This window comes from Emys orbicularis, chromosome 18 (genome assembly GCF_028017835.1).
Source record: "Emys orbicularis isolate rEmyOrb1 chromosome 18, rEmyOrb1.hap1, whole genome shotgun sequence".
NCBI lineage: Eukaryota > Metazoa > Chordata > Testudines > Emydidae > Emys > Emys orbicularis.
Genome location: NC_088700.1, coordinates 10,848,573 through 10,867,773, shown reverse-complemented (window position 1 = coordinate 10,867,773; position 19,201 = coordinate 10,848,573). Strand labels below are relative to the sequence as shown.

Here is a 19,201-nt window from a genome sequence, read left to right as displayed (position 1 = left end):
GTTTTGCCCTTTCAAATATCCCCCCCTTATTTTTAAGTTCCATTCTCTGAGACTAACCCTGCTGGTAGATTCGGTGGCTATGAAAGCTTATTCACCCCAGGATGAAGTTCAAGAAGTCTCCAGGGAACCTTAGTAAATGACTGTACATTTTAGCAGTAATGGGCCCACTGGGAGTTCTCCCCCTTGGTATTATACACACATGGGTATCCTGTCTAATAAGGAGGAGAGAAAAGGCTTGCTGACACAGCCAACGGTTGCAAACAAAAGTCAGGACAAATTTAGCTTCATTTGACAGGGTTGGATAAAGGATCACAGGTCTTTGGTCCTTAACCTAGAAAGTCATGTTGCAGTCCTGTGAGAATTTGACAGGGTTTGCAGCTTCCATGAGCAGATATCTTGTGAGCTCCAGATGTTGTTATATTGTCATTGAAGAGAGTTTGGGAACTACGTCCAGCTTTTTAAAAATAAATGTCCTTTGCCCTTCAAAGGAATGATGGATTCTGCGGTGTTAAAGGAAACAGACACAGTGAAAGGGCTTCCCAGCCTCCTTGGTGGAAGTCATTGTTGCTCTTCTGAGAAGGTGAAAACAGAGCTATTTCCACAAAGGGTCAACACTGATTGCACAGAGAGAAAGATTTCATAGACATACAGATATGTTGTGACATGGGTAAACAGGTAGAGAGAAATTCAAAAAAATGGTGGGAAAACATTTATTCTGGAGACTTAGGAGTGCCACAGTAAAATCGTTTCTCCAACACTACTTTATCTGATACCCTTTAGCTCATGCTGCTATATCATTATTTCAATGTACACCTCTACCCCAATATAACGCGACCCGATATAACACGAATTCTGATATAACGTGGTAAAGCAGTGCTCTAGGGGGGCGGGGCTGCGCACTCCGGCGGATCAAAGCAAGTTCGATATAACGCAGTTTCACCTATAACGCGGTAAGATTTTTTGGCTCCCGAAGACAGCGTTATATCGAGGTAGAGGTGTATTAAAAAGAATCTGATGGGAGCATAACTTCAACGGAGAATAAAAAAGCAAAATCACAATAAGAGCTGATTATGCAGAATCACAGCATTTTCCACCAGCTGTTTAGAAATGTTGACTATATTTTTCATAGGTCCTAGTTTTAACTTATTTCCCTATTAGTGCACAGTTATAGGCTCTGCTACTGCTTCTCAGGAACAAATAATATCTTGCATTTCTATAATGCTTTTCATCCAAGGAAGTCAAAGCAACGCAACCAAGATTCAGAGCTCCTGTGAGGTAGGAAAGTATAATCCCTATTTTAAACATAGGGAAACTGATCCACAGAGAGGTTAAGTGATTACTCAAGGTAGCGCAGTGAGTTAGTGACAAAGCTGGGAACAGAACTCAAAAACCCCTGCGTAACAGACCCTTGCTCAAGCCATTAGACAACACTTCCTCCCTCCAGCAACCATGTGCTTCTTATTTTAAACTAATCCGTTTTATATTATTTGATTAGTTTTCCTGGATAGGAATGATAAATAGTAATTTAATGTTCAGATAATTTAATTCTATTTCAATTATGAATGAAAAGTTGTAGATTATTTGCAATGAAAAATGAACATAAGAACAGCCATACTGCATCAGACCAATGGTCCATCTAGCTGAGTATCCTCTCTTCCGATAGTGGCCAATGCCAGATGCCTCAGAGGGAATGAGCAGAACAAGCAATCAGTGAGTGATCCATCCTTGTTATCCACTCCCAGCTTCTGGCAGTCAGAGACTAGGGACATCCAGAGCATGGGGTTGCATCCCTGACCATCTTGGCTAATAGCCATTGATGGACCTGTCCTCCAGGAACTTATCTAATTCTTTCTTGAATCCAGTTATATTTTTGGCCTTACAACAAGTTCCACAGGTTAACTGTGTGTTGTGTGAAGAAGCACTTCCTTTTGTATATTTTAAACCTGCTTCCTATTAATTTAATTGGGTGACCCATGATTCTTGTGTTATGTGAAGCAGTAAATAACACTTCCTTATTCACTTTCTCCACACCATTCATGATTTTATAGACCTCCAACATATCCCTCCTTAGTTGTCTCTTTTCCAAGCTGAAAAATCCCAGTATTTAAGCTCTCCTCATAGGGAAACTGTTCCATACCCTTAATCATTTTTGTTGCCCTTCTCTGTACCCTTTCCAATTCTAATATATCTTTTTTGAGATGGGGAGACCAGAACTGCACGCAGTATTAAAGGTGTGGATTTATATGTCAATTTTGGTGGGTTTGTGTATATGATGTGCACTTGTGCTTTGAGAGCTGGGCAGAGAGACCAATAACTTATTTCCTATACAGCCACTAGATAGATATGAGATGGTTAAAGTTTCTTTTCACTACTGATATGTATTCAAACCAGCACTTGACATATTTTATTGAATTTAATTAACTTAATATTTTAAAAGAAAATTTAGTGAGTTAAATGTGCTGCAATGACAGTGCTAGAGAACAAAGACTTCCCATTACCCACTGGAGAGGGGTTTGTGGGCAAAGGAAGTACAGGCTTCTCCCATACTTTCTCACCAAACTATCTCACTTCTGACCTGACGGGCCACCACCTAGTACGTGCTTAAACTTCTGGATTGAACTGAGACTGCCAAACTTATTTTTTATGGTCATTTTGCACCTAGATACTACTCTGATTATTGCCCTATAAATATCTTAGTTAGAAGTTAGGTAAAATTATAGGGCCAACTAGCATCCAGTGTGATGGTGGCTATTATGTGGATTCTTGACAAGTAGGAACTGTACTGAGACCAACTTGCTTTACTAACTATTATGCAGCCACTGGTGACATACACTGTAAAAGAATTCCTCATCTTTTTACCAATTATATTTACAGTTTAGAATGGGTAGCTGATACTTCTACCCACTTGTCAAACTGATTGCACTAAGGTGAGAACTATTACTAAGTATGTTGGTTGGTCCCTTTTAAAAATATATTCTAAACTAAAACATCTAAGGAATGCCTATTATGATGATTTGCAATACATTTATGCCCACCATGTGGTAGGCACTGTACAAACATATAGGAAGATGCAGCCTCTCTCTCATGAGATCATAATGTAAAACACATATGGAGAATTTCAGAAGACATACTTAATTACAAAAACCTAAACCTGTTCCATTGCAATAATTACTTCAAAGCATCATTGATAAAGGTTTATTAAGATTAATTCTGCAGTAAATTACTTTCCACTGCATTCTTCTCTACCTGACATAGGAAAGAAAATAGTTTTGTGGACAGAGAAGAATTAACAGGTTAAAGAATTCTTTACCTGTCTCTAGAGTAAAGAAAGAACCACAGTGGCATTCTTTCTGCCTTAATACTAGGCAGGGAGGGACTGCTACATACCTCCCCCAAAGCTCTGATCCTTCGCAGGTTAATATCATAGGTCAAAACTGTTTTTCTTTTGACTGCACATGAAATCCTGGAGTGAGTTTGGATTCTTGGAAACATTTATGCCCAAATACAGGTGTTATATCTTTAGTTTTGACCCCTGCTTTTATGCCCTTTAGAGTCCCTGACCCATAGTTGTTACATAAACTACAGAAGTAGATGAAAGGAATAAAGTAGCGTGAGCCTTAAATTCCTTGAACTGTGGTTTAAATGTAATGACATTGGAATTTAAAGCCAGTTCAGTTTGAACTTGCAACATTTTGGCCAAAGGTTTTCATAGAGAAATTTTATTTCACTTGCCTTGAAAAAAAAGCACAATGTCTAAAAGTGTCTTTAAACTCTTGGCAGGTTTATACTTAATGGGCTTATTTTTGTCTCATACCATTCTCACATTCGTGGAATGCCCCTGATTTCAGTGGAATTACTTTGGTTTACAGGAGCATGAGAGGACAAGCAGGTCCAATAGTTAGCTTTAAGGTAAAATTTTTAGAAGTGCCCAAGTCTGACTGACTTATTAAAATTATTCCTCCTCTTGAGGTTTGTGTGGAATTTGTTTCAGAGCAGTTTGGAAAAGATGCTGTTGACTTGCCTCCCTATAGAGGGTGCACTTTTTCCTTTAAACTGAGAAAAGTAAAAGAATAGATTTTTAGACTTAAAACTACTTAGAAAGAATTAATCAAACTAAAGCTCAAAAGTCAGTAAGTGAAAATGATTTCTCAGGCTAGAGAGGAGAAAGTCCCATAGTTTGGGCCCCGATTGCCTTGGCTAGGGTCAGAGATATGCCAGGATATAAGTGTAAAGTAATCTCTGAAAAACAAAAAAGCATATCCTATTTTTGTCCTACTGACTATCTTCAGTCATTGGAGATTATATTTTGTTCTTTGCAAGCCGTGATGGAAGTTTTATAATCACATTAAAGATGGCTGACAAATAACACAAGACCTAATTGTTTTTGCAAAGTGTTTGTCTATTCAAAAACAAGAAGTTCTGCAAGACACAGAATCCACATTTCTTTTATAGGCATTGGGTAGAAAGTAAATGTTGTGGGACTTACCTTCTGAAAAACCTGATAGTTGGATTTGGACCATATGTCAACCTGTAGTCAGAAAAAAAAAAAAAAAAAGTTATATATTACCACACATGGATTCATAAGAACACTTTATTAGACTAATATTTGTCTTGAAAAATCTATAATCCCCATTACCAGAAATAAGCAGTCTAAACGAAGAGACAGAGGAGCATATTTGTTTCTTAACATTACCTTGGTTTCCAGTGTGCAGGCTGATGGGGATTGCTCAACCTCAACAGAATGTTTTAGGATTTTTCTCTTGCATTCACTCACTGGACTTTACTAGGTTAAATTGACTTTATGCTACTGAGTTAATTGCTCCACAAAACACGACTATAAAGCCACTCTGCTGCCCTCTTTTTAATCTGCCAAGAGCCACTTAAATTGCCTAAAGGAAATTACCAACTGATAATGGCTAGATGGAGGGCCAGTAAAGACTTCCAATATTTATTTGTATATATATATATATATATATATATATATATATATATATATATATATATATATATATATATATCTGTAGAGATCTCTTATTTATATTTAAAAAGCGCCAGGGGCATCTATATTTTGTAATGGGAAATCCCAAAAACAGTTTTAGAATTTGACACCTGGTTAGACACAAGGCCAAATTTTACTTTGCATCCTATCCCTTTTGTGCCACTGAAGTGGAGCAATTCTGGTCACAGCTGTCATGCCCCTATGTCCAAGTGATCCAAAAGGGATGGAATGCAAGCTAGATTCTGGCCAAAAAAATTAATAAGATGTACAGTCTTCAGCCAGTTGTTGGGGATTTCCCATTACTAAAACTAGATGGGCTGGCACATAAAATTGACACATTTATCACTATTAATTGAAGTGAAGGGGATATCAGCTGATATTAATAAAGGAAGTCAAGTTTTGTGTGGGTCATGCTGAAGATATATTTGAAACCCTGGCACTAAGGATTTAACACAAGAAAACTTGTCATCTGTGAAATTCCACTGTTACCCTTTAGTATTCAACTACAGACATTTCACATACAGACACAATTAATGAAATGAGTTATGGTATATTTTATTGTAGTTTTAATATGGTAGTATGGAACCTCGAGTGCTTTGGTGCTAGGCCACCTAATAAATATTAAAAGCAGTTTCCTTTGAAATATTATACTGCCTCTGACTTCAATAACAGTTGTGTGGCTTTAGTTATATACACATATACACATAAGGGCTGCAGGATCCTGTGGGATAAGAACAAGAAAAAGAGGTGGTGTCTACTAACAATGCTGTTCTAACTTGGTTTTAACCACTATGTGCTCAATCTGACAGCTGAGATATTCATAATGCCGTTTCCTAAAATGGGAAGTGGTATTTTCCACATAAATAATGTTTTCTATTATCTCAGTTTCATGACCCAGCATTTCTGAGCTAATTTTACAATAAGAGGAATAAAAGGAGAGACATTTGATTATGTGTGTGTGTGTATATATATATATATATATATATATATATATATATATATATATACACACACACACACACACACACACACACGAGACAGACCATTGTAGATTCTCAGCACAACAAAACCCATTTCACATGTGCACACTGTTAAAATGCCTAGAGGTTTTCAGTAGTCAAGGGTGGTTTATACACCATTTGAACCAGAAGGATTTTATACAATAAGGTCCACACTTTAAAAAATATATATCTGTTCTATAAGATTATTTTGCATTTCTACGTCACCATTAATCAGTAGATACCTCAAAGTGCTTTACTTGCAGTAGGCACATGACTAAGGTATTATATGAGCCAATTACTGTAGTATCTGAGTGACTCGGTGTCTTTAATATTCTGACCATGTATTTAAAGACTACTCATGTAAGCAGGGCTTACAAGTTATGCTTAAGCTCAAACAAAAGTTTGATATGGGAATTAAAGGGTGATGGTCTATGGCCTGCATCATGCTTAAGATGAGACAGTCATAATGGTCCCTTCCAGCCTTAAAAAACAAACAAACAAAAAACTGTTATCTTCTAGAATTCTCCTATGAAGTGGGTATATATTATTCCCATTTTACAAGTGGGGAAACTGAAGCACAAAGAGGTTAAGTGACTTGCTCAAGTTCACAGAGCTGCAACAGCTTTCCAGGAGTCCTGACTTTGTACTGTTTTGGCCATTAGACACTTCTGCCCCAACCTTCACACACATCTAAGAAGGGATCTAATGAAAAAAAATAGTCCTTGTTTTGCAATGAATAAGGCATACGGTGTTTAAGTTTCATTTTATTAAAGCTGTACTATGAAATCTTATAAATGAGTCCTGTTGAACCAATGTGCAACCTTAGAGCCAGCAAGATCTCCTAAATTCATTTGTAGGAGATTGTGCTGATCTATGTGAATATTTATCAGCTTCAGCCTGTCTCTATAACAAGGGCATTTCTTCTAATCTTTTGCGGGTCCTGTGTCCACGAGTAAGTGATTCAGCAACAACTGATACAGAACACATTTAGCTGAATTAAGCTAGAGCACTGGTCTACAGGAACCAAATAAAATACCCCCTGTATACTGTACTTAGAATTCCAAACAGGTGGGGTTTTTTTTTTTTTGGTTAAGCTAGATTTAAGGTTGTGGGTACTGAACCTATCTGTGATTTCAATATATTTTACTTTTCAAGAATATAGGAGCTAAAAACACCAAACAAATAGGAGTTAAGGTTGCACTTCTCAAACAAGGGACTGATTCACACATTTACACAAGCACAACTGATATGCTAGTGCAATTTTAACACAGCCTTCAGAATATACTGTCTCGGTGGAGATAGCAAAGATGGCAACTTCCTTCCTCCTTTCCTGACCTCCAGCTTATTTCCTATTACTAAAGGGCCTCTTATAGTCATAATTTCTCATCTGCAAATCTTATCATGGAAATCACACTTACTGAAGAATTGTGCTGCAGAGATACTTCGCTTTCATTTGAAAAAAATCATTTCTAACCTTTATGGGTGGGTAGAAAACATCAAGAAGATGAATCAAAAGTAAAATGCTGCAGGGAGTCTGTGCAGTACACCTCTACCTCGATATAATGCGACCCGATATAACACGAATTCGGATATAACATGGTAAAGCAGTGCTCCGGGGGGGGCAGGGCTGCACACTCCGGTGGATCAAAGCAAGTTCAATATAACGTGGTTTCACCTATAACGCGGTAAGATTTTTTGGCTCCCGAGGACAGCGTTATATCGAGGTAGAGGTGTATTTGAAACAATAGCTGTGTGGCCTGATCCATTCACTTCTGTCACAGCCCTGTGGACTCCCTGATTCTGCAGCCACAGAAATTGGCATTTTCCCCAAATACTATGGAATTCAGCATTTCTGCCACAGAATTTGCTGTTTTGATGTAGCTATGTGCCCAACATTTTGTCTTCTGGCTTCCTGCCCTTCTGGGACCTACATGCAGCTGTGTCCAACTTTCCCCATGACGGAGAATTAACTGGATTAAAGTGCATGCTCTTCCATGGAGCCAGGCAGCAGAGAGTAACAGGTATCAGAGTGGGCATGTCCAGCTTGTAGCCAGGAAGTGGAAGGAGCCAAAAGTTTGGGCTGTTGCATGGACAATAGCATACCAGCTAAAACCCAGTGAGCTGGGAAGGTGAAACTGCTGAAGCCAGCTAAAAGCTCCCCACTCTTGAGGACGAATGAGGTTCTGAGCTGGATTATTTGGCATTATGGGAGCCAAGAAATGGAGCCAGGACACCTGAAGAGAGTAAGGAAAAACCCATCAGGAAAAATAAGCACGGTCTAAAATGAAGAATTTTAGATCAATGAGTTTTTTTCAGCTATGAGCCAGAGATGTGTTTGAGTGTATATGGGTGGAGGATGGGAATTCAGGGTATTTAATGGCAGTAGAATAAACTAATATTGCTGTGGAATTTAAGGGTAGCTATAATTTTTGGTTCCATTGTGCCATGAAGTACACAGGGCCCTGATTATTAGTTCTCTTGGATAGTACCTAGATGGCCAAATAGGACTGGAGCCCTGTACAGAGGTAGACGTGATACCTGCCCAAAGAACTACCAACCTACAGCCCCAATCCTGCAAAGATTTACGCTTGGGCTTAAATGCATAATGTTAACACTGCATTGGAGTTATTTTTATCATTAATTATATTATTGTTTATACATTTTAACAGGTTTTTTTTACACAAAGGAGAAATCAGACAATCGAAGTGTTTGGCAACAAATTAGGAACAGATCCTATTTACTAAGTTCTGCTAAAGTTTGCATCCTTACATATAAACAGGGTTAGTTTTGTTTGGTCAACCAACCTCCTTCTTTAAAATAAAGTATAGCTATACAATTATTTTGATTTTTTTTTCTGTTATGGTAATACCCAAAGGTTCCAATAATGATCAGAACTCCTTAGAAAGGCATGGTCCCTGCTCCACAGAGGTTACAAACTAAATTGAAACAAGTCACAATGAGTGAGGGTAGGTCTATGGCAGCATTTCTCAAATGCGGCCACAGGCTCCTGGGCTGTGATGGGGGGAGGGCAAAGAAGAGCCCACTCCCTGTTGCTCCTGGATGCTGGGGCCAGCAGCAGAGGTTGGGCCCTGGCCCCCTCTGGAGTCACCTGAGGCACAACGCTGTAGGAGCAGGCAGCCAGTACATTCCCCACCTTCCCAGGGATGCTGGGGCTCAGATTTTGGGCTTCTGTCCTGGGGTGGCAGGGCAGCAAGCTCTAGCTGCAGGGCTTCAGGCTTCAGCCCTGGGCTCTGGCTGCGCAGTGGCAGGCTCCAGGCTCTGGCGACATGGCTTCAGGCTTCATCCCTGGCCCCCCGTCTTCTGGCCACGGGGCTTCGGGCTCTGGCCGCAGGGCTTCAGGCTCCAGCACCCTCACTGCCGCCTCCTGCCATCCACCCCCATCTCCCTTGGCCCCCAGTGCCTCCCCCAACCCTCCATCCAGGGCTTAATTTGTCCCCAGGCTTGCCAGGGCTGATTAAGTCTGCTGTGAAAAGTGATACTTGTATGTTTGTTAATATCGCTTTTCACAACAGACTTACTTGCCAGCAATAAATAAATTACAATGATTTGGACATGTATATGTGCATATTTATTTGGTTTTCCTAAAGCTAATCAAGTATTTTAGGAAAAAGTGAGAGACAGTGGCCACCAGCAGGAGTTGGTGGCCACACTCTGAGGCCACCAAAAAAATTTGTCCTGAGAAACCCTGGTCTACAGTGCAATCGTGGAATGAGATTGCAGTTTGTGTGCATCTATCTGAGCTAGTTTTAATGTAAGTAGCTCAGGTACTGATGCTATAGGAGAGTGCGCTTAAGTGTGTGCTAGCTGCCTGAGTAATTTAACCAGGGTTCCCGGCAGCCTTGTCCAGCCCTCGCTGAATTGCACACTGCCACAGCTTCACTAAGCTGGTACCTGAGTTAGCTAGATTAAAGGTAGATCAGCTATATCCACATGAGCTGTAATCACACCCTGTGATTGCAGTGTAGACATACCCCAAGTGTGACAAAAGAGAAGGGGATTGAAATGGGGAAAGGAAGAGAAGTTGAGGGCAATACTAATAAGTTCACATGGTTACAGAGGTTAGCAATGTATCTAAGTTAATAGTTCCCAATCATTTAAGAGTATTGTTTGGATTTTTTGGCCCCAGACCTAGACATGGTTAACTGGCCTACTTCTTGTAGATGTCACAGCAGAAGTGGATCTTGTGGAGGGATTTGGAGGGAGGAGAAGGTAGAGTGACCTTATGGATCAGCTCAAGAAGTGTGTTTCATGCTTGAGAGTTGGCATGGAGTCAGTTGCAGGAGAACTGGACAACTAGGCAGGCAAGGCTAGCATTACTGACAGAGCAGTGGGTGACATGATGACATACAAGAAAGAAGAACTAGAGAGAGAGTCATAAAGGACGTTCAAGGTCAGGATGTAAAACTAACTTGATTTGGTGGTGGTAGGGGAGTGGGGAATGTGTGTGAGAAAGATGACCTTAGCAACTCCCTTTTGTATAACTGGAGAGAGGCAACACAGAATAGGGAAAGGCAGTCTTACATTTTAGTAACAAATACGCATGCTTGTAAAGCTAATTCTACAATTTAAGACACACAGAAAATTAATTTAGAGTTTGTTTTCTAGCTATTTTCATCTAACTGAATGTTGGTTGGTTGGTTGATTGATTGCAAATCTTGTGTTATAATTGGAAAGCATATTAGTTACTCAGTTTTAATCTCCAGTGATGATCATTCTCCAAGCCAAATATATGATCCTCTGCAGTTTAATTCAAAATTTTTAAAAATTTCTATTTTAGATTCTGTACCTGTTGAATTCATCCAAATGCAGCATGTTCATTATTTGGCATGAATACTCAAAAGCAGCAAAAGTAATTAATGTCTTATAGACCTGATGTTATCCAAGTTTAAAAAACCCTCAAAACACATGCAGGCATCTTAAATGACTGTCTATTTTTCTCCATGAAAACAGAGGAATAAGGCAGGCGTACTAAAGAATGTATTGTTACAGATCTATTATTCTTCAACTTTTCACTTTCAATCAAGATACACATTTGTATCTAAAAAACTGCTGAAAGCACAATTTCGGGGCATCCTCTGCATCTGAATTAAACTGGGGCTTTTTTTTTCCCAGTGCCCCACTCTCCCCACCCGTCCCTAGTATAAGTAACAAGAGACCATTTTCTGAAGGTCGTCTGAACAATTTCAAAGGCGATAACAAATCAAAATGTTCCCTGCATCTAATATCAAACACGGCTGGTGCCAACACTTATTAGAGAAATCGGATTCAACCCCCCCTTTCACCCAAACACACACACATCCAGCTTTGAAGTGGAAAGAATGCAGGGATCAGAAATTACCCAAGAGACAGTTCTGGCTGTCTTTGAAGCTTTCCTTTGATACTACTATTTCTTTTCCTCTCTTACGCTAGGAGGCTAAAAGCTGCCTTTTTTATTGATATGGGGTAATTAATGAAGCCATAGCATTAACATAACCCAAGTTCCTTAACATGATAATTCAACTGAGACACTTATGTTTCTTTAAGTAAGTCTAACTAATGCAGAATTAGGAATTTGGCTGCGCAGTAATGTTAAATACCCACGCCAAATATGCCATGTCATGGTTCTTCCCCATCTCTGTATTTACAGAAAAGCAGCCTGTCAGCATGCCAAACAAACCTGAAGAAGAGCTCTGTGTAGCTCAAAAGCTTGTCTCTCTTACCAACAGAAGTTGTTCCAATAAACGATATTACCTCACCCACCTTGTCTCTCTAAACAAATCTTAATGCAATTTTATTTCTATTAGCAGAATTAGGATACTAATGGCTCAGTTCATGAAAGCCTGCCCTCAAGGATGAGCTGCATGGATTTATTTTTTCAGGAATCTGGATGGCATTACTAATAATTAAGGCTACGATTTTGTCACGGAGGTCGCAGAAGTCACGGAATCCGTGACTTCCAAAGACCTCCGTGACTTCAGCCCTGGCAGCTGGGAACTGCAGGGTCCCATCGCCGCCTTCCCGCAGCAGCAGGGAGCTATGAGGTACCCCCACCGCCTGAGGCACCAGGCCCCCAAGCTCTGAGCCGCCACAGTGGGGCAGGGGGACCCCCCGCAGCTCTCTGCCAGGCACCACGGCGGGGTTTGGGGACCCTGGAGCTCTGAGCCCCCATGGGTGGTGGGGGCCCTTGAGCTCCCAGCCACCCCACAGCTGTACAGCCCCTTCCCATTTTATCATGGCTATTTTTAGTAAAAGTCAGTGATGGGTCATGAGCTTCCGTGAATTTTTCTTTATTGCCCGTGACCTGTCTGTGACTTTTACTAAAAATAACCATGACAAAATCTTAGCCTTACTAATAATTACTTTCCATGACTGGATTCCAGTGCACTATGAGTATGTCAAAGTTTGAAATTAGGGGAGGCACAATGCCACCACTATGGCTACAGACTAATTAAAATGCATCACTATGCAGTGGATGTAATGGGCCAGCAGTAAAGCAGAGGAGAGACTGCACAACCATCAGAATACAGCATCTACTGTATGGAAAAACTGCCAGGTCTCATCTATTCTTTTTCCAAAAAATCCAACAAAAAGGTGTGCGGCGTATTGTTTGCAATCTGGCAAAAGCAAGTTCGGCAGGTCTTTTGAATGCTTCATAATTAGGGCCCTACTTGAATAGCGAGATTGTCAAAAAAAAATTGCAGCTGAGTTGTGGACAAGCCATGGAAAATTGCAGAAAAGTAACAACGATCTTATTATTTGAGGTAATAAAGTCCATTATTATTTTTCCATGATTTTCTGCTGTTGGCAGCCCGGGACTGAGAGCGGGGACTCCCGTTGTCAGCCCCACACATGGCAGGACTCCCGCTGTCAAGGTTTAGGTGGAAGCTTAATATTGCGGAATCCACAATTTCCGCAATATTGCAAGTTAAGTAGGGCCTTATTCATAATTCAAATACAACCAGACCTTTTCAGAAAATTACTGGTTCTTATTTCTTTGCCAGTATGCAAAAATCTTAAAAACCCACAAAACAAACATTGTCCAATTTCTCCCCATGTTAGGTTAAGACCATCTGCTAGATTTATTTTTTCCTCTTCATTTTGAATACAGTGTTATTTTTTTCTCATCTGAATAAAAATGATTGACTAATTGCATTTGCTGCACTCGGATAGAGTAGAAGCTAGCTATTTGGCAGCTTCCTCACTCAGCTCTGCCAATGTACTTCCATAATGACCTGAAATAAACTGGCTATTCTAGTCCCAATTTTTTTTTTTTTTGCAACTACCAATTGTTCCTAATTATGCCAACCCTGTGTGGCTCAGTGTCCAGGAGAATCCACCAAACTCACTGCATCTATAAATCCTAAACTCTGATCCTTAAAAGTATCAATATTTACCCCCATTCTCATACCAAACTCCTCAGCATTTAATGTAACATTGCTCCTCTCAAAGATCAAAACCACATAAAACTTATTCATGCCCCTGACACACCTACATTTGCCTTCCTGTTTCTCTTCTGATCCCCCTTCCCCTCTAGCCTCAAATCATCTCCTGGTCCTATCTTCACACTTAATCCTCCAGTTTTGGCCTCCTAGTTCTGTCTTGGAGCTCTCCAGTGAGGGGGCTCTTCTTACTTCTGCTGCCTCTTCTGTCCAAACTCTCCCCATCCTTTCCTCCAAGCCACTTCCTGTGCACATTTCACCTTAAACTGTTACTGGAGCTGCCCCACTGGAATGTTGGGGAAATTAAGTGAATGATGTTTGTACAGCAATTTAAACATAAAGCACAATGTAACTACTACTATTGTTCTAACTTCTCTTTCCTATTTGGTTTATGATAAAGACAGAAACATAGGAATTGCCACAGTAGATGAAACCATTGGTCCATTTTCTCTCTCAGAGTGATGAATACCAGATGCTTCCAAGAAACATGCAAGACATCATGAAATGGACACCTATGAAATAACCTGCTCATAAGGAAAATTTCTTCCTAACTCCTTTTGCGATCTTAAGTACTGACTCTCTTCATCTCTCTCTCTCTATAAAAGATGATGTCTGAAATCTCCCCACAATTCTCTCAATTTTCTTCTATTCCTCCATCTCTTCTTTTTTGGTTCAGGATGGGAGTAGAAGAACTGGAGTTGCAGTAGGAAACTGCTCTAAAATGCTTTACCAACAGCGTCTGTCGCAAGGGAAAAGGAAATGGAATTTAATATAATCATGCCTTCCCAGCAGACACAGTAAGTAAAGAGCATTACTGCATGAGTTCAGCCCTACTCTTCCTCTCCAATTACCAACATATTTAATTAGGGAAAAACAGGTAGCCCACTGCTTGTCAATATGCATTCCAGTTGGGCAAACTAGCAAGCTACATATTTATTCACTCAACATTTTAAAGTCAAAGTTGCTGCTGGTTTAACTGGACATAACTCGGTCAAACTCAAAGGAGTTATGCCTGCTTATACCTGCAAATAATTTGGGCCTTCGGGTTTGGGACTAGTAAAGTCCTAGACTAGCCTAGTGGAATAGTGAGCTGACAAGTGAGTGACACAAGTTCATACAGTCTCACTTAGGGTGACCAGACAGCAAGTGTGAAAAATCGGGACGGAGGAGGGGGGTAATAGGAGCCTATATAAGAAAAAGACCCAAAAATCGGGACTGTCCCTATAAAATTGGGACATCTGCTCACCCTAGTATCACTGCAGGTGTTGGCAAAGACTGGTAGTGAAGGTGAAATGGTACACTCCTCTCATCAAATTATCAACGCTTTTTAAGAGGAGTAGGATTATCATTTTACTTGCATGCAAGACCAGAGGTTTTATGGTTTTTAAAAGTCTCCTTTTATTCACTAATATCCAAAATATCTCCTGCTCGATGGTGTATCTGATGGATAAGTGAGGTTTTACCTAACCTGCATTACTAGGCATGCAGATTTAAAACCAGTGCGCTGTCAAGCAATTTCTATTCTCCCCACTCCAAAAGGGAGAAAATAGAGTTGTACTTCCCTTTAACAGATGGCTCTTAACCTCTTCTCTGGAAGAGAGGTTCAAACTCAGCCACTGAACTCAAGGGTCAGTACATAACATGCTGCTGTGTGCTAAAACACAGGTCCTCTTTTGAACGAAAAAAATCTCTCATTATAACATGGCCTATGGGTGCCACATGCTCATCTAGCTATAAAGAACTTTGTATTTTAATGGGATTCATAATAAGGGGAGAAAGCTCCCGAGAGAACGTGAATGACAGAGGTGCTCAGTACTTGTTACTGGCAAGGGTGAGTTGTGGTGGGTGTCTCAGCAAGAGAGCCTATTCCATTCTGAAAAGAGAAAATAAAACTAAGCTGAAGCCTGTCAGGTCCCATTAACATCTTTTGATGCTATACAGAGAGCCATATGGAGTGTGTGCAGTCAAAAGAAAGTAGAGGTTCAAGCAGGTTGAATTTTTCATAAAGCAAATCACTCAAGGAAATACAGGTTATACTTTCTTTGGTAGCTGCTGTTCAAGAGGCACTATTACCAACCAGCAACTTATTGAGGGCTACCAATGATTTTCATAGCAGAGTTTATCAACTCAAGTATAAAACTAGCCCAAGATTTCCCAGTGGCTCTCAGAGAAGAGAAATGTGAACCCTGGGCTATTGATGTGCTGGTAACTGAAAAAATGTTTCCTCAGTAGGCACTATTAATGAGGCAACTGTGGTCTAAGGTGATAAATTAGAAATTCAAGCAAGGGCACCAGGGCTTAGAGAAAAATCAGACGCTTGGGTATGAAAAATCTGAGTGAAGTGTGCTAAATTTAAAGCTGAAAGCTTTGCAAAACATTAGCCCAGCCTCTTGTGATGGTTTCTTGTTCGCAAACATACTTCTGATGAGACTTCTTTTTTGGAGTTTCTCAAAAAAACAGGTATCAGGTAAGTATGAAGTTTAGCCCTGCTAGAGATGTGAAAACCCTACCTTGCCATCTTCAGTGTAGACATTTTCATTATATCCTTTTACTATTGTCCGGTCAATGAAGAGACTCCGCATCACCACTATCACTTTTAGCACTTTTCCTAAGGTAACCTGTCAATAACAAGACAAGGACAAAAACAAAGCTGAAAGAGAGCTGGCTGAAGTCTGCGTTCACAAGGTCGTGGAGTTAATTGCTTACATTTGTGGGAATTTCAGTTTGCAACATTTTACAGGAAGATGAAAATAAAGATCAAAAATACTGTGTGCGTGTGTGAGGAAGAGAGGCAGATTATAAAATACAGAATAAGTAAATAGTGTAGACCATTTGTGTCTGAAAATGTTTGAGATCGTGAAATTCACCTGTACAGATATGACACTGCCAAACAACTCTCTCCTCCTTAAATTAACAAAACCCAATATGTCAAAAATACTGAGCAAATGTGATTGTTTTCAATATATTTTATGCTCCCCAACAGAACTGCATGCATAACAAATAATTTTTAAAAGAATCAGCAGACTTTTCTAATGCTACCCCTGAAATGCATGTTGAGAGTTTAAAGCAAAACATAACAAAAATGTAAAAGGGGAAAGGGGGGGGGATGTTTTTTTACTGTTAGCAGCAAGACTCTGTATTGCACATTACATGCAACGTGACTTCTCCTATGCAATTGTGGCATCGTAAAACATGTACTGGAAAAACTTTCATGCTTTGACATTTTGGGGTTCACCCAGACCAGTAATGGGTTTGATCACTGTCTGCCTTGAAACCTTGGGTGTCTTGTGGCCACTCTCACATTCCTGGAATGTCTCACATTCTGGTACGTGCGGAATGGCGTAGTCTTGCCCACAATCTCCTTTCCTGCTTTTACTGGTTGGCCTGGCCAGGACTCATTACATAGATCAAATTGCTTTGTTTCTTTGTCTCCTAAGGTGAAGGATAAAGATGGAGTATGTCACTGTTCCTTATATCCCCAAAAGGGTTGTTTTTGTCTTACAAGTCAGGAAGGCCTCCAGGAGATTCAGGCTCCTGTCTCTCCCTGGGGCACAGGACCCATGTTGTCGAGTTCAGGACCAGGATAACCCCCTGGTTTAGCTTGATGGCTTTGTTTATTGCTAATATGTAAATTGAGGTAAACCCACTTCTCTTTGTTTAGGACAGACCTGTTTATCACCTTTACCTAGGCTAGGTTGTCTTGTCTTAAAACATGTTCTAGTAACATCATACAGAGGGAATTCATAACTTCACATATAACATTAACACATGCATTTTACAGTGATATTAATAACCAGAGTGGTGGTAGCTTTTATATAATACCTTACACACTTACCTTTTGGATAAATACCATGGCAAGAGATTGGGTGAAGTGAGTTAGTTGGGTCGGTCTCAGGAGAGACAGAGTACCTATGCTAGTGGGCATTAGGGCTCTCAGAGTCACACATATCAAGTACACAAACATGACAAGTGCCGAAAAAAGGGTACTTATTTAGAAATTGGGTCGCCCTTTTTATCATACTCAGAGGAGGAGGACTCCCCAACCAGCAAGCCAGAATATTTAGTCAGATTTTTTGAATATTAACTTGATCCTGCATAAGTAATGTACCATGTAGTATGTTAACATTTCATCGTAACTTCGACTTAATAAAAAAATTAAATAAAAGAAGGTTAGCTTGATGCCCCTTTGGGAAAAAAAATAAAAGGGGTAGGGGAATGAAACGGTTGCAGGGGGAGATTACAGTTACAAGAGTAAAAAAAAGTTACAATTTCAATAGTTGTAAAGGGATATTTACCCCTCTATTTCTAATTTATTCTGTAAAGAGTAAACATATAAAAAGAAAAACTAGTGTCAAAGGAAGTCTGTAGGGTCCAGTGGAGTATAAGAACAGAAATAAGCCTTAATTACTGAAAAAATACAATAATTAAGAAAGCATTTTAATGTAATATCTATTTACTTTTCAAAGATTAGTTTGAGTTTTAAGGCTGTTAAAAGGATGTGTGTCCAACAAGGATTTCTGTCTTTGTGATTAGTTATACAGACAGCATTACATAGTTTTTCCTCAATGGAAAATCATAAGAGAGAGAAAATATCTGTTAGATTATTTAAATCCATCTCCCAGCCAGTAGAGGACTATTTTCTACTTATGTTCTCCAGGACTTTGTCCAGTCTATATTAAAATGCACCAGAGTGATGGTGCTTCCACTGCTAACCTTGACAGACTATTCCACATTCTAATAAATCTCATTCTCCATAGTTTTTCTGATTTTTTTGCCTTTATTCTTCTTTTCTTAATTTCAACTCATGGCTCCTAGTTATCATTGTACCACTTTTAGTAATTCTCAATGCTTGGGGTGAGAGTCTCATTCTCACACTGGCCCCTGTAAACAGGGTAAAGTGGCTCTAGGAGGCCTGTATACAGCTGTGACAGGATAAGAGATGATTTTTTATTGTTCACCAGGACACCTAGCTGGATGAACAGAGAGAGGGCATATTCCAAGCTTGCTGCCATCTCCTGCCAAATTTTGTCTTCATCAGACAATCATCCAGGTACTGGCAGAAGTGAATGTTTTCTTCTCAGATGGGCACCATGACTGCTAGGCATTTTATGAAGATCCTTGATGCTGTGGAGAGTCCACAGGGCAGTACTTTGGACTGATGGTGATTGGGCCCCAGTGCAAATCTCAGGGGCGTCCTGTGGGCTAGGTGGATGACTGCGTAGAATTACGTGTCCAGTCATGAACCAGTCTTGAACCTGAAGAGATGGATTGATGGAGGCAAGTGTTACCATCCTGAATCTGAGCTGGCGTATGTATTTGTTCAGTTTCCTCAGACCTAGGACAGGACATTGCTCTCAGGTCAAAGAGAGTTGGATGAGGCCGACTTTAAAGCCTGTACATGATGTGCCTTAAATTTCTTGGAATGGAGACTGAGATGGGGAGAAAAACTTGTGTTTGTAAAGAACTGGGCAAGTTAATGCTCCATCCTGGGGCATAGAAGACAAAGTCCTGAAATCTACCCTGGGTCTTTTACCCAGTGTAACACAACTTTACTGCACGGCCACCTGCCCTCTTTTATAAATGACATATATACACATGAATCTAACAAATAAAGGAAAGAACCTGTTATTGAAATATGTGCTGAAAGTTCTGAATTTTAGCACTTCGGTACATTGCAACTTTCACTCTTTCTAAAGTTACGTTTTAAAAATGACCATTCTGGGGTCTTCACAGCTGCCAGATGTTGGAATATTAGGTTTCCT

The 19,201-nt window shown here is 40.0% G+C and overlaps 1 protein-coding gene across 2 annotated transcripts in view; it reads right to left on the bottom strand.

Moving 5' to 3' along the window:
* Window positions 1–19,201, bottom strand: part of MED27 (mediator complex subunit 27) — a 175,970-nt gene that overhangs the window by 13,300 nt on the left and 143,469 nt on the right. Inside the window, exons 5-6 of one of the 2 annotated variants that reach the window (XM_065418779.1) lie at window positions 15,950–16,057; window positions 4,487–4,528 (exon numbers count right to left, since the gene is read on the bottom strand). In XM_065418779.1, coding sequence (XP_065274851.1) covers window positions 4,487–4,528; window positions 15,950–16,057 — 150 coding nt within the window. The remainder of the gene's footprint in view (window positions 1–4,486; window positions 4,529–15,949; window positions 16,058–19,201) is intronic. The other variant, XM_065418780.1, reaches the window with a different exon arrangement.